Below are 12,544 nucleotides of genomic sequence, written 5' to 3'. Positions count from 1 at the left end.
TTATATGCTGTTTATATATTGAAAGAACACCCTAGGAATTTATTTTTTCTTTGTTAGGCTAACTGCTTCTCATACTGAACTTTTGCTACCCTTACCAACCGAGTCACCTTTCCTGCCTTCTCTTTATCTTTCTCATGGAATTGATTATTATCACTCATATTATGTTGCCTCAGTAATGCCTTTTTTCTCTGTGATAAATGGATAAATGAATCTCTTCATTTATCCCTTTCACATCTACCTTATTTAACCTTCTGACCTTTGGAATACATTTAGACATCATTGCTTCTACTAAATAGTTCTTGAATGTCACCCAAATAGCATTGATTATCAGGTAATCACTTCATGATGACTCTCACCAAATGGAGGGAGATTCGACACTTCATTTATAATAACATCCCTTGATGAGATGGTCATATCCAGGACCTTCAATCCTTGTGTGCCCTCTGTTGAGGGCACACAAGGATCTACAGCACCATTCAGAAATATTTTATTTTATTTACCTCTACCTCACACCATACTGCCTCAAAAATTCTACCACTATTTTCTCCTGCATCTCTACCTTATATGGACATAACTCTTTTTCTATCATCAATAGCAATCCACCTCCCTTTTTGCCCTTTCTATCTTCATGAAATACGTCATACCCTTCCATCTCTATTCCTGTCAGGATGTTATCCTCATCCAACCATATGTCACTTATTCCAACAATTTTATTTCCCTTGTTTCTGATCCTTTTGTATCTTCAATACCTTCCTTGAGCCACTTCTTTTTCTCTTTACTCATTCCAACACTTTTAAATCCAACTGTTTTTTTCTTTATCCCAGTTCATCTCCTTTCCTTTTTTGTCTACACATGTATTCGCATCCTCTTGGAGCATCAGGCTTTCTCAAACGATGTTCCCCATCCACCCTGAATCCCTATTTTTCTCTTTGTCTTGCACACTTCGTCTCTCACGAGAGTCGCATAAAAAAAAAAATTAAAAAGAGAGAAATTCTGTTGCTCAATTACCACCACTTTCTTACTGAGGCTTGAAAGAATTCCACATTTGGTCTCTTGAGCAGAATTTGCAGTTATCTAATACAAACTACCTGTGGTGCAAGTGTGCTGTAGGTTTTCAACTACTCTGTATAAATCTTATAAAATATTGTAATTTTCTTTTTATGACAAAAGGATAATTATAATATTCTATTACAAAATAAACAAGCAATGGCTTTTACCAGATAAGTACCAAGGCAAGCATGCCATGTAGGCACAGTAGCATTTGTGAATATCTTTAGGTAGTAATGGATAAAGTTTATTGTTTGATATGAAACTAACACTCATTGGTGCTTGAAAGCATTCCTTGTTTTGTCTCTAGAACAGGGTTTCTAGTTATCTAATCCTTAGGCTATCCATGACACTATAGGTTTCCAACCTTGTGGAGGAGGTGTGTGTGTGGGGGGGGGGATTTGCACAACAACATAAATAAATAAATAACATGATTATTTAAAAATTTTTCACTTTCATTTGTTATAACTTTTTTTTAAGTATTCAATTTTCAGTAATTCTCATGTGGCTTGGTTTTTAGGTGCGTAGAAGCATGAGATTTGCTTTTTATCTTCGTGAAATTGGCAATCAGTTCCGCCTTAAGGAATTAAATTCAACTGATGAGCTTGATAGCACAGAGTTAGCAGAGGATTGGAGAAGTATGAAACCAAAACCAGGATCTGCTAAAGGAGGTCCATATTTAGCAGTTCATCTTAGAAGAAAAGATTTTCTCAGGGCCAGACCTAAAGATGTTCCTAGTTTAAAGCATTCTGCATACCAGATATTAAAGAAAATCAAACCATTGAATGTGGATAAAATATTTGTAGCGACAGATGCTCCAGATCATGGTAGGCTGAATTTCTAGGAATAGCTTACTTAAATCCTAGGTTCTGAATTGCAAAATATAATCTTTCATTATTTCTGTGATTTATTTCGAATTCATCTTCTCTGAAGGAGGTAAAACAAATTTAAGAAATAAGTTTTTTTTTTCCCCTAAATTTAAGTTCTGCTTTACATATGGTAGTAATCATCTGGTGTATGTTGGAGAGAGGGGTATCAGATATTATGACAGTAACACAATTAAATTTCATGACTAGATTAATTTATCATTCAACAAATTTTTTCCAAATTGTCTGTGATTTGTAAGGTCTGTAATTTGATCATTCACATTTCAGTCTTTTAAAGTACTCTTGTGAGCCATTGTTAGTGCCTTTATAGTGCAATTGGAAGAACAACAGTGCATTGCACCCTTCAGTTGGAAAAGGTCTAAGTTCAGTTCTCGTTGTGATGAGAGGAATCTTTGTATGGTTTTTTTCAATCAAAGATGAGTTAGCCTATCTCATATGAGGAAACTTGGAATTTTCATCCCACTGACAGGCATATTGGCCTTGAGAACACATGCAATTTACAGACAAAAAATACTAGTGGTGATGGTGGTTGTAGTAGTAGTAGCAATTCTGTGTGTAGTTGGTGGATTAAATGATAGAAATGGAGAGTTGTAGAGTAGAATGCCCTCCCTCAATGAGTCCTTGGATTACTTGGCAGTGTCACATAATAATAATAATCATGGGCTGGTGATGTATAATATACAGCCTCTGTCAATCAAGTTTACCCCACCTTCTTGACATGTGATATTTTCACTAAAGGGGCTCTGGTGACTTCAGCAGGCATTCCTATAAAAGGATACTTTCCTAGCTGGAGGAAATGTCAACTAGACCTACTAGGCAGCAGATAATCTTCATTGCCCAGTGATACCATTAAGAACATGCCAAACATAGCACTGTTGAGATCAAGATCCCCCCCCCCCCAATCCATCTTTGAGGGTACATTAATTAAAGCAGTTCTACAGACTGGCCACTATGTATATGGGACCCAACCAGTTGGTAACACATTCAGGAGGCTTCCTGTTCAGCTGGTGTATCTGAATTTTGATTTTGTTGCTGAAGTTATGCATGTTGGTATGAATGCATTCATTTCCCACTGAGTTCAGAATTTCCATCCTATATCCAAGCCATGGTTTTTCCAAAATGTGTGCCTGGGCAGTCCAAGAAAAGGAAACTGCTTATCATAAGTGACTTGACATCAAAAGTCCAGCTTCATTCATGGTCTCCACTGAAACCCTCAACACTTGCAAGTTCATCAACAGGGCTAATCTTTAAGAGGACTAAATGTAGAAAGCATTGTAGAGTTTCTGTAGCTTAGTTGGTATAGACGAAGCCCTTGGTTCGATTACAACCAAGATGCGAGGAACCTTTATCTGGGTCTCTTTCAACTAAAGGTGAGTTAGCTGGTCTCATACAAAGGTAGGGGTTTTTTTCACCTAGAAACTTGGGTTTTTCATCCCCCAGAACAGGCAAACCAGTCCCATGAACACACAATTGTTTGAGTGTGTTCATGGATTTGTGGGTTGAGTGTGAGTGTTGAGTTCATGGGTTCAGTGTGTGTGTGTGTGTGTGTGTGTTTGAGGAAAAAATTGTCCCCCCCTTCCAATGCCAGACTCCACAGCAAGCTGGTTGGGGTTTCCCACAGTCGCATAATCATAGCAGACCCTGCATCAAACGGGATAAGAGTGCTATAATGAGGAATAATGCTTTCTGGTCCCCTACAAAAGCTGTTGACTGAAAAACCTGGATACCGAAAAGAATTCTGGTTATGAAGGATATCTATTAATCATCAGTTGTGCTTTTGAACTGACACGTGTTCTTTATCATCTATACTCAACTGGCATCTTCCCTACAACAACAAAGCAACCTATATATGAGGGTGTTCTGAAAAGTTGTGATAATCACCATGAAGGAATTGAGGTAGATCTATGTGTATATCTTTTACAAAAACATAGTCATAATAAAAGCAGACAAAGGCAATGCAGCAGTGATTTTAAACTCAGAAGATTATAATAACAAAATGAAAAGCCTTCTTGAAGATTCCAATATCTACACAGCATTAGACAGAGACCCCACTTGGCAAACTCGCAACAAAACCAATGAACTTATCAAGAATATACAAAATTGGTCTGAGGAACTCAAAAGAAATCTATAATCCAAACACCAACTATTGCCTAGAATATATGGAGTCCTTAAAATTCATAAAAAAGATATACCACTAAGACTGATAGTGGACGGAAGGGACTCTCCTACCTCAAATGGCAAAACACCTTACAAACTTGATTTTACCACATATAAGAACAACACCATCGTTCATTACGAACAGCACAGACTTCATAGAAAAAGTAAAAGATATATACACGTAGATCCTTCAGACATATTAGCGATGTTAGATGTAGTCAGCCTTTTCACAAAGATTCCAAGAAATGAAACAGTAAACATCCTAGAAAATCTCTTCCCATCAGACATTGCACAGCTTCTCGAACATTGCATAAAAAACACGTTCTTTCTTCCTTTACCAAGACAAATTTTGGGAACAAAAAGGACTAGCAATAAGTTCACCCCTCTCACCAGCTCTAGCAAACCTCTACGTGGAAAATTTTGAAAATAATGCTTTACAAAACTGGCACAAAAAACCAAAAAAAAAATGGCTCTGCTATGTGGACAATATCTTCATCATTTGGCCAGGAACAGCACTAGAACTGACTACATTTCAAGACTATCTTAATAACTTACATCCTAACATAAAATTCACTCTGGAACTAGAAGAAAATAAAAAACTTCCTTTCCTAGACATCCTTATAGAAATAAATGAAAGAAAAAACAGATTATCGTTCTCTATCTATAGAAAACCAACAAACACAGGAAGATTTCTGCACACTACTTCACATCACCACCCCAAGCAAAAAATAGGCCTAATAAAACCTTAAGAGATAAAGCATACAACATCCCAAGTACAGAAGAAAAACGGAAAGAAGAAATACAATACTTAACACAGATCCTACAACTGAATGGTTTCAGTACTAAGTTAATTAAGTAAATTTTTATTACAGCACCTACAAGAAACTTAAATAAACAAGATTTCAAGGATGCAGTCACCCTTCCTTATATCAAGAATGTAACAGATAAATTAGCCAATCTTCTCTACAAATACAACATAAAAGTGACTTTCCTGCTACTTGAAAAAATATCAAGATCTCTTCATCGTCCGAAACCTCCACATCACCAAATGAAAAAACCAGGGATTTATAATATTCACTGTTCCTGTGGCATCTGCTATGTGGGCCAGATGGGAAGATCGGGAGAAATCCGCATGAATGAACATCAAAAGGATGTAGAAAATAAGAGAAAACATAAATCGGGATTGGCATTTCACACAACTTCTACCGGTCATGATGTACTCTGAGATAGATGTCATATAGATAAGAATTATTTCACAAGAATATTCAAAGAGGCAGCAAATATGATTAAAATTTCTATGCACTGCTACAAAAACCAAGGTTTGATTTTAAATCAAGTTTGGTCATCGTTTAAAAATTTACCAATTTCAGACCTCAGACAGAGTGAGCGTGAACCACAGAACGCGACAACAAATAGCATTGTCTCCGACTAACATGCATTAACGGTTGTATAGATAAGGATAAGGTGTCGAGGCTAGCTGGTGAACGGACGTGCTATCGGAGAGCTCCTGAGAGATTTGTGTTATTTGTTGATTTATTGGTGTTTTGGATTCAATTTAATGGCTTAAGTGTTTAATTTTGGTATATTATTGGAGCTTTATTAGCGTGGTTAGTGTACTAAAGTGTTTTATAACATAATCTATGTCGGGAAGTCGCCGCTAGATGAATTCGTAATGTGTAGTGTTCGTGCAAGCTCCAGATAAGATAAGTATCATTTTCAGTTATCGATACAAATTACTTAATATTGTGTAGTTTTGTTTTGTTTGCCTTGCGTATTTTAGTGCGTCTGTTTTTGGTGTGTTATAACGTATAATTTGACAAAACACGTTACAGATAAGTATGGCACCTGTGCGAAGGAAAATGGTGGCCAGTAATGAAGGTTCGCCATCATTATCAAAGAACGGTAGCATAAAAGAAATGAGTCAGTGTACTAGCTGTGAAATGTACGCTTTGCGGAGTGCGGTTAGATGATAATAAAGGATTGAATGTGTGTAGAAAATGTAGGGAGAATGCGGAATTGAAGTGTATTTTGGATCGTGAGTGTGATATTTTTGTCAACCTTCAGAATGAAGGAAATAGGGATATGACAAGAAACTGCAAGGTTGTACATGAAAATTGTGAGAGTGTGAATGTAGAAAGTGTGAATGATAGTATAAATGGTTTCTCAGAGAACAAAAAAGATGAGATAGATGCATTGAGTGAGATCGCGTTGTTGAATAATGCGATAGAAAGAGCAAAACAGCAGCTAGAGTGCATGAACAAAAGTAGACTGAATGAACCAACCAATAATAAAAGGTATGACAGGAAAAATAGACGTAAGAATGTGAACATGAACAAAATGAAGGATAGAGTGCTGTATGGAGACTCGTTAGTACGAGGTGTGTTAGTAGAGGATTTGACAAAATCGTACCAACCTGGTGCGACCATAAAGGACGTAACTGCGTCTATTAGAGAACAAAAGGAAAGGGTGAAATAAATGATTGTTGTGGCAGGTACGAATGATTTGAAAGGAGATAAAATGGAAATGATAGAAGACCTGAATGAATTGTTTGAGGTAGCAAAAGAAAAGAGTGAGAGAGTTAGAATGATTAGTCTTTTGCCACGGTATGACAGTGAAATGTTTAAAAGGAGGGCTATAATTGCAAATGACTTTATGCGTGGGTTATGTATGACGAGTGGTATGGAATTTGTGGATGTGTGGAGTGAGTTTGATGGGCGAAAGGATCTATATAAGATGGATGGCTTGCATTTGAATGGTTACGGTGTAAGAAGACTTGAGAAAGTGTTGCTGAATGTAGTGGATGTGCAAATTCAGGGAAACTAGATTTGTTAGGGGGGGGGGGAGTAGAGATACAGTCCTTATGGAGGCAGTTGAATGTAAGAATGAATATAATATGCCAGAGCAAATAAGGACAACAAATCTGAGTGGGATAGTTAATATAAGGCATCAAGGTAGGGTTGGGGTTAATGGGGGTCTTAAATTCATGTACACTAATACTAGGAGTATTAGGAACAAGAAGGAAGAGTTTTTGGCCATGGTTGGCACTTCCAGACCACAGGTTATAGGTATTAGTGAAACATGCCTGACTGTAGATGATATAACTAGTGGGATTGAATGTGATGGGTATAGTGTGTTCAGGAATGACAGAGAGAATAAAATGGGGGGAGGAGTATTGTTGATGATAGCTGATGAGCTCCAGCCAAGGAGAATAGAAGTTGAATTGCAGGATAGAGAAAAGAGCACATTTGAGGCCATTTGGTGTGAGATTGTGGCTAGCAGAACTAAATATACAATTGGGTGCTGCTATAGACCAGGTGATGGAAAAGATGGTGGTGACAGTATGCACAAGCAAATAGAAGAAATGGGTGGAAGGAGGGTGATTATTATGGGAGATTTCAACTATGGTCGCATTGATTGGAGTGAGGAGAGGACACACGGGAGGAAGGAACTGGATTTTATGCGGTTATTAAGGGATAACTATCTGCGACAGCATGTAATGGAAAATACTGGGGTCAGAGAGTGCTTGACCTAGTAATTACCTGAGGATTTGGCTGTAACAAATATGACCACATTGCCACCAATCGGTGAGAGTGATCATAGGGTCTTGACTTGGGAGGTGGCTAAAGGTGTAGAATTTTCAATTAAGACAGGGTACATGTGGAATTATCAGGCTGGAAAGTATGACAAGCTTAGGAGTTTGATTGGCTCAGTGCCATGGCATGTACAACTGCAAGGACTAGAAGTTGATAGTGCATGGGAGGTAGTTAAGAAGTGCTTGCATGAAGCAATGGCTGACTGTATACCTAGAGTCCGAATAATAAATCAAGTAGGGGTTAAATGGATGAATAACACCATTAAGCTTGAGTTGCAAAAAAAGAAACAACTATGGAGGGAATTTAAGGAGAAGGGTGACCGGTAGGCACATGAACGGTATAAAGCGCAGGCCAGAAGGGTGACGAGTGTGGTAAGAAAAGCAAAAAAGGATTACGAAAGAACATTGGCCATGCAGGCTAAAGAGAATCCTAAACAGTTTTTTAGATATGTAGCAAGTAAAAGGAAAAATGTACATGGCAGATTGATTTTAAAGAATGCCGATGGTAGGGAGGTAACTGAATCAGTTGAGATAGTTGAGTTACTGAGTGAGCATTTTGCAAAAGTATATCATCCAGGTGGTGACATTGCAGAAACGAATAAACCAGTAGATTATACGGGAATTGTGGTTAATGAAGTGGAGGTGAGTAGTCTATTGCATAACCTCAATGTCAATACATCTGTGGGATTGGATGGTATACCAGCTCGTGTTGTACGAGAAGCAGCTAAAGAATTGTCAGTACCCTTGACCATTTTGTTTAATTTGAGTCTCGGGTCTGGGTTAGTCCCGAGCGGGTGGAAAGAGGGGAAAATAGTTCCACTGCATAAAGGTGGTTCCAAGACTGCTGTTGGGTAAATTACCGACCGATTAGCATATCAGGAATCATTGTCAAGGTCTTAGAGAAAATAGTCAAGAGGAAAATACAAGATTGGATAGAAGAAAATGGGATACTGTATCGGGGACAGCATGGTTTTGTGAAGGGTAGGTCATGCCTCAGTAACTTGCTCACGTATTATAACACAGTGACGGCTGAACTGGATAAGGGTAATGGATTTACGGTGATTCTACTGGACCTTGCCAAGGCCTTTGACAGGATTCCACATGGAATTCTAATCAGTAAATTGCAACATATGGGAATGGACATAGGGTTGGTGAGATGGATAGGAGGGTGGTTGATGGAGAGATATCAGAGATGGTTTACTCGGGAGTAGAGTCCACAAGACGGCCTGTGACTAGTGGTGTGCCACAAGGATCTGTTCTTGGACCACTGCTGTTTAATTTGTTTATAAATGATATAGGAAATGATCTGAGAGGAACAGTTCATTTGTTTGCGGATGATGCGAAGTTGAGTAGGGCAATAGTGAATGCAGATGACGTCAAAATTTTGCAGGATGATTTGGATAGATTGGAGGTCTGGGCTAAGGAGAATGGATGTCAGTTTAATGTGGCAAAATGTAAGGTTATGCATTTTGGGGTGAAAAGATTGGCGGCAGTTTACTGCATTGGTGGAACCGTGCTCCAGGAAATTGATGAGGCACGAGATTTAGGAGTGTTGGTAGATAAGGAATTGAAATTTAGGGGACACATTGCAAAAGTGACCAAAACAGCTCATCAAATCACTTGGTTGCTGAAGAGTACGTTGACAAGCAGAGACAAGCAGGTTATTGTTCCTCTGTATCGAGCCTTGATAAGACCCCATCTAGACTACTGTGCTCAGATTTGGTCACCTAGGTTTCTTCTTGATGGGGAGGAGGTGGAGAGGATCCAGAGGCGAATGACCAAGATGATAGCAGGTCTGTGGAATGAACCGTATGAGAACAGGTTGAGGATTTGTGGGTTGCAAAAATTGGTTGATAGGCGGAGGAGGGGAGATATGATTGAGACATTCAAATTACTGAAGGGTTTCTATAAAATTAATTCAGAAGATATTTTTGAGAACAGGGCTGGTTGTGGGAGGACTAGGGGACATCCATGGAAACTGGGCAAAAGTGTGGTTAGTAAAGGTGTTAGAGCTGGGTTCTTTACTTTTAGAGTAGTGAATGAGTGGAATGCGCTCCCTGAGTCTGTGGTGGATGCTGTGACAGTGAATGAGTTTAAGGCGAGGTATGATAGATACTGTATGCATGTCAAATAGTTGTGATGAATATGATTTGGGGCCTCCCTCGATGAGTCCAATGACTCCCTGGAGTTGCCCGTAATAATAGTAATAATAGATCTGTTATTCGATTTTTTAATGAACTGTTTAGATGTTCACAATACCAACAAATGAACTAATTTTCGTAATTTCTAGTAGTTTGTGCTCTGGGTCAAAGCTGTATAACTGAGAGGAGACCTCCACATAGCCTTTAAAGGAATGCGGAGAACCGACCAGGGCTTCTGACCTAATGTCCAATCCTCACCTTCTCGTGGTGCACCCTGTTGGGTATCTACTTGGATACTGAACAGACGAGGATGGGCTGGCAATTTGGGATTTAGCCGACCAAATTGTATTCTTATTGGTTAAACCAAAATATAGAATGATGGTACAACATGACAAAATTTCATGCCGGCTGGGGTGTCGCCCGGTTAAACAAGGCCCCCGTTGTTTTCGCCAGGGATCCAGGGTGAACAGCGAAAAGTCAGTTACTGGAACAAATCTGAAAATAAACCCCAACTCAACATCACCAGAGTTAAAGATCGGTACTATCAACGTAAGAAGCCTGAATGGCAAAGAAATGGAGCTAGCTGAGGAATTAGATAAGTACCAGATCGACATAATAGGGGTGACTGAAACAAAAAAGACCAAAACTGGTGAGATCTTTCTGAGCAATAAATACAAAATGTTATATTCAGGCAATGACAATCAAGGAAAAGTAGCAGTAGCCATAGTATTCAACACTAAATACGAAGCTAATCTTCGTGAAAGGCAGGCAGTCTCAAGTAGAGTGATGTGGGAAAATATGAGAATGGGGAACTGGACAATGAGACTTATTTGTGCATATGGTCCCACAGAAGGTTCTACTAAGGTAGAAGTGGAGGAATTTTTTGATGCTTTAGAAAAAGCAACTGACACAGTGAAAAATGAAAAGTTGGTCCTTGTTGGGGATCTAAATAGCAGAGTAGGAAATGATTGTGAGACATACAAAAATATTTTGGGAAAATTTGGAGAAAAGAGCAAAGCTAATAATAATGGCAAATATCTGTTGGATTTCTGCTCAGGACATGGACTGGTTATTACTAACACCATGTTCCAACATAAAAATGTGCACAAATTCACATGGAGAGAAGAGGCAAGGAATAAGAAAAGTCTCATTGAATATGTTATTGTTGATAGTGATGTTTTCTCCCTGGTGCAGGACACCAGAGTGTACAGAGGATTTGAAATTGGAAGTGATCACTATTTAGTCTTGAATAGGATAAAATTGAATTTCATATTGAAAAGAATAACATGTAAGAAAGTTTTAAAGCGAATAAAAGTTGAGCAGCTCTCAGATGTGAACTGTAGGCTAAAATACACAAAGATTATTGAAGAAAAAATGAAAGAGTTTGAGAACAGGAATCAAACCTTGGAGATTCAGTGGCAAACTCTGAAGAAAACATTGATTGATTCTGCCAGAGAGGCATGTGGCGAGGTTATCTGTAAGGATAAAAAAATCAGAACTCCCTGGTGGACACAGGAAGTCAAAGAGGCAGTGAAGGAAATGAAGAAAGCATACCAAAAGTTCCTATCAAATAAGTCAGCTTGTGCTCTTAGAGAATATAGAGACAAATGAAAGAATGCTGAACACTGTGTAAAACTAGCTAAACAAAAGTCATGGGAGGACTTTGGCAAGAATATAGAAAATAAATATCAAGAAGGTGGCAAAATATTCTGGAGGTTGTTGAAGAAGCTTAAGAATGGAGGAAAGAGTGCTGTAAAAGGAATTAGAGATGATAAAGGTGACATGAAAACGGGAGAAAAAGATATCCTTGAAGTATGGAGTAATTACTTTGAAAAACTGCTAAATGAAACAAGCAGTGATGACAGCACAGTGGTAAAAAACACTGACCAGGCATGCAGTCAGAAATACATATCCATACTAGAAGTAGAAAAAGCCATCAAAGGCTTGAAATGTGGAAAGGCAGCAGGAGTAGATGATATTCGACCAGAAATGCTGAAGTATGGTGGTATAAGAGTCTTACAGTGGCTGCACTGCATACTTCAGAAAGCCTGACAGAGGGACGAATTCCTGATGACTGGAGTAGAGCCCTCATAGTACCCATATATAAAAAGGGAAATAAAACTGCATGTGAAAATTACAGAGGTATTTCTCTACTGAGTGTTCCTGGCAAGATCTATGCAAGTATACTTGAGAAACGGTTGAGAAGAATTGTTGAAGAAAAGCTTGGTGAAGAACAAGCTGGATTCAGGCCAAATAGAGGCTGTCAGGATCAGATCTTCACTTTACGACAAATAGTCGAGAAAGCATGGGAATATAACAAAGATCTGTATTTAAGTTTTGTCGATCTGGAAAAGGCATATGACAAGGTGCCAAGAGAGAAGCTGTTCAATACGCTGCAGTTATATGGTGTCAATGGGGCATTATATCAAGCAATACTTAGTCTTTATTTGAGTTGTAAGTCAGCAGTTAGAATTGAAGGAAGTACAGGAAGATGGTTTAATGTTAAATCTGGTGTGAGACAAGGATGTATATTATCCCCTCTGTTATTCATTATCTATATGCATCACATTATGAAGGAAAGTGGTATTAAACATGATATCAAAATTGGAGATGTTAATGTCAGCTCTTTGCTTTATGCAGATGATGTTATTCTTCTAAATAAATCTGCTACAAGTCTGCAAGATTCTCTGACTAAATTGAATAGCTGTTGTAATAGATAT

The 12,544-nt window shown here is 38.4% G+C and overlaps 1 protein-coding gene across 1 annotated transcript in view; it reads left to right on the top strand.

Moving 5' to 3' along the window:
- The window catches only part of O-fut2 (O-fucosyltransferase 2), a 159,791-nt gene that overhangs the window by 115,174 nt on the left and 32,073 nt on the right, over positions 1-12,544 (top strand). Inside the window, exon 5 of the mRNA XM_090403186.1 lies at positions 1,568-1,874. Coding sequence (XP_090259312.1) covers positions 1,568-1,874 — 307 coding nt within the window. The remainder of the gene's footprint in view (positions 1-1,567; positions 1,875-12,544) is intronic.

Source organism: Typopeltis vanoorti, chromosome 13 (assembly GCF_054136105.1).
Source record: "Typopeltis vanoorti isolate ZY-2024b chromosome 13, IOZ_Tvanoo_1.0, whole genome shotgun sequence".
Taxonomy (NCBI): domain Eukaryota; kingdom Metazoa; phylum Arthropoda; class Arachnida; order Uropygi; family Thelyphonidae; genus Typopeltis; species Typopeltis vanoorti.
Note: the sequence above shows the minus strand (reverse complement) of the source record. Positions and strands in the feature narration are given on the sequence as shown.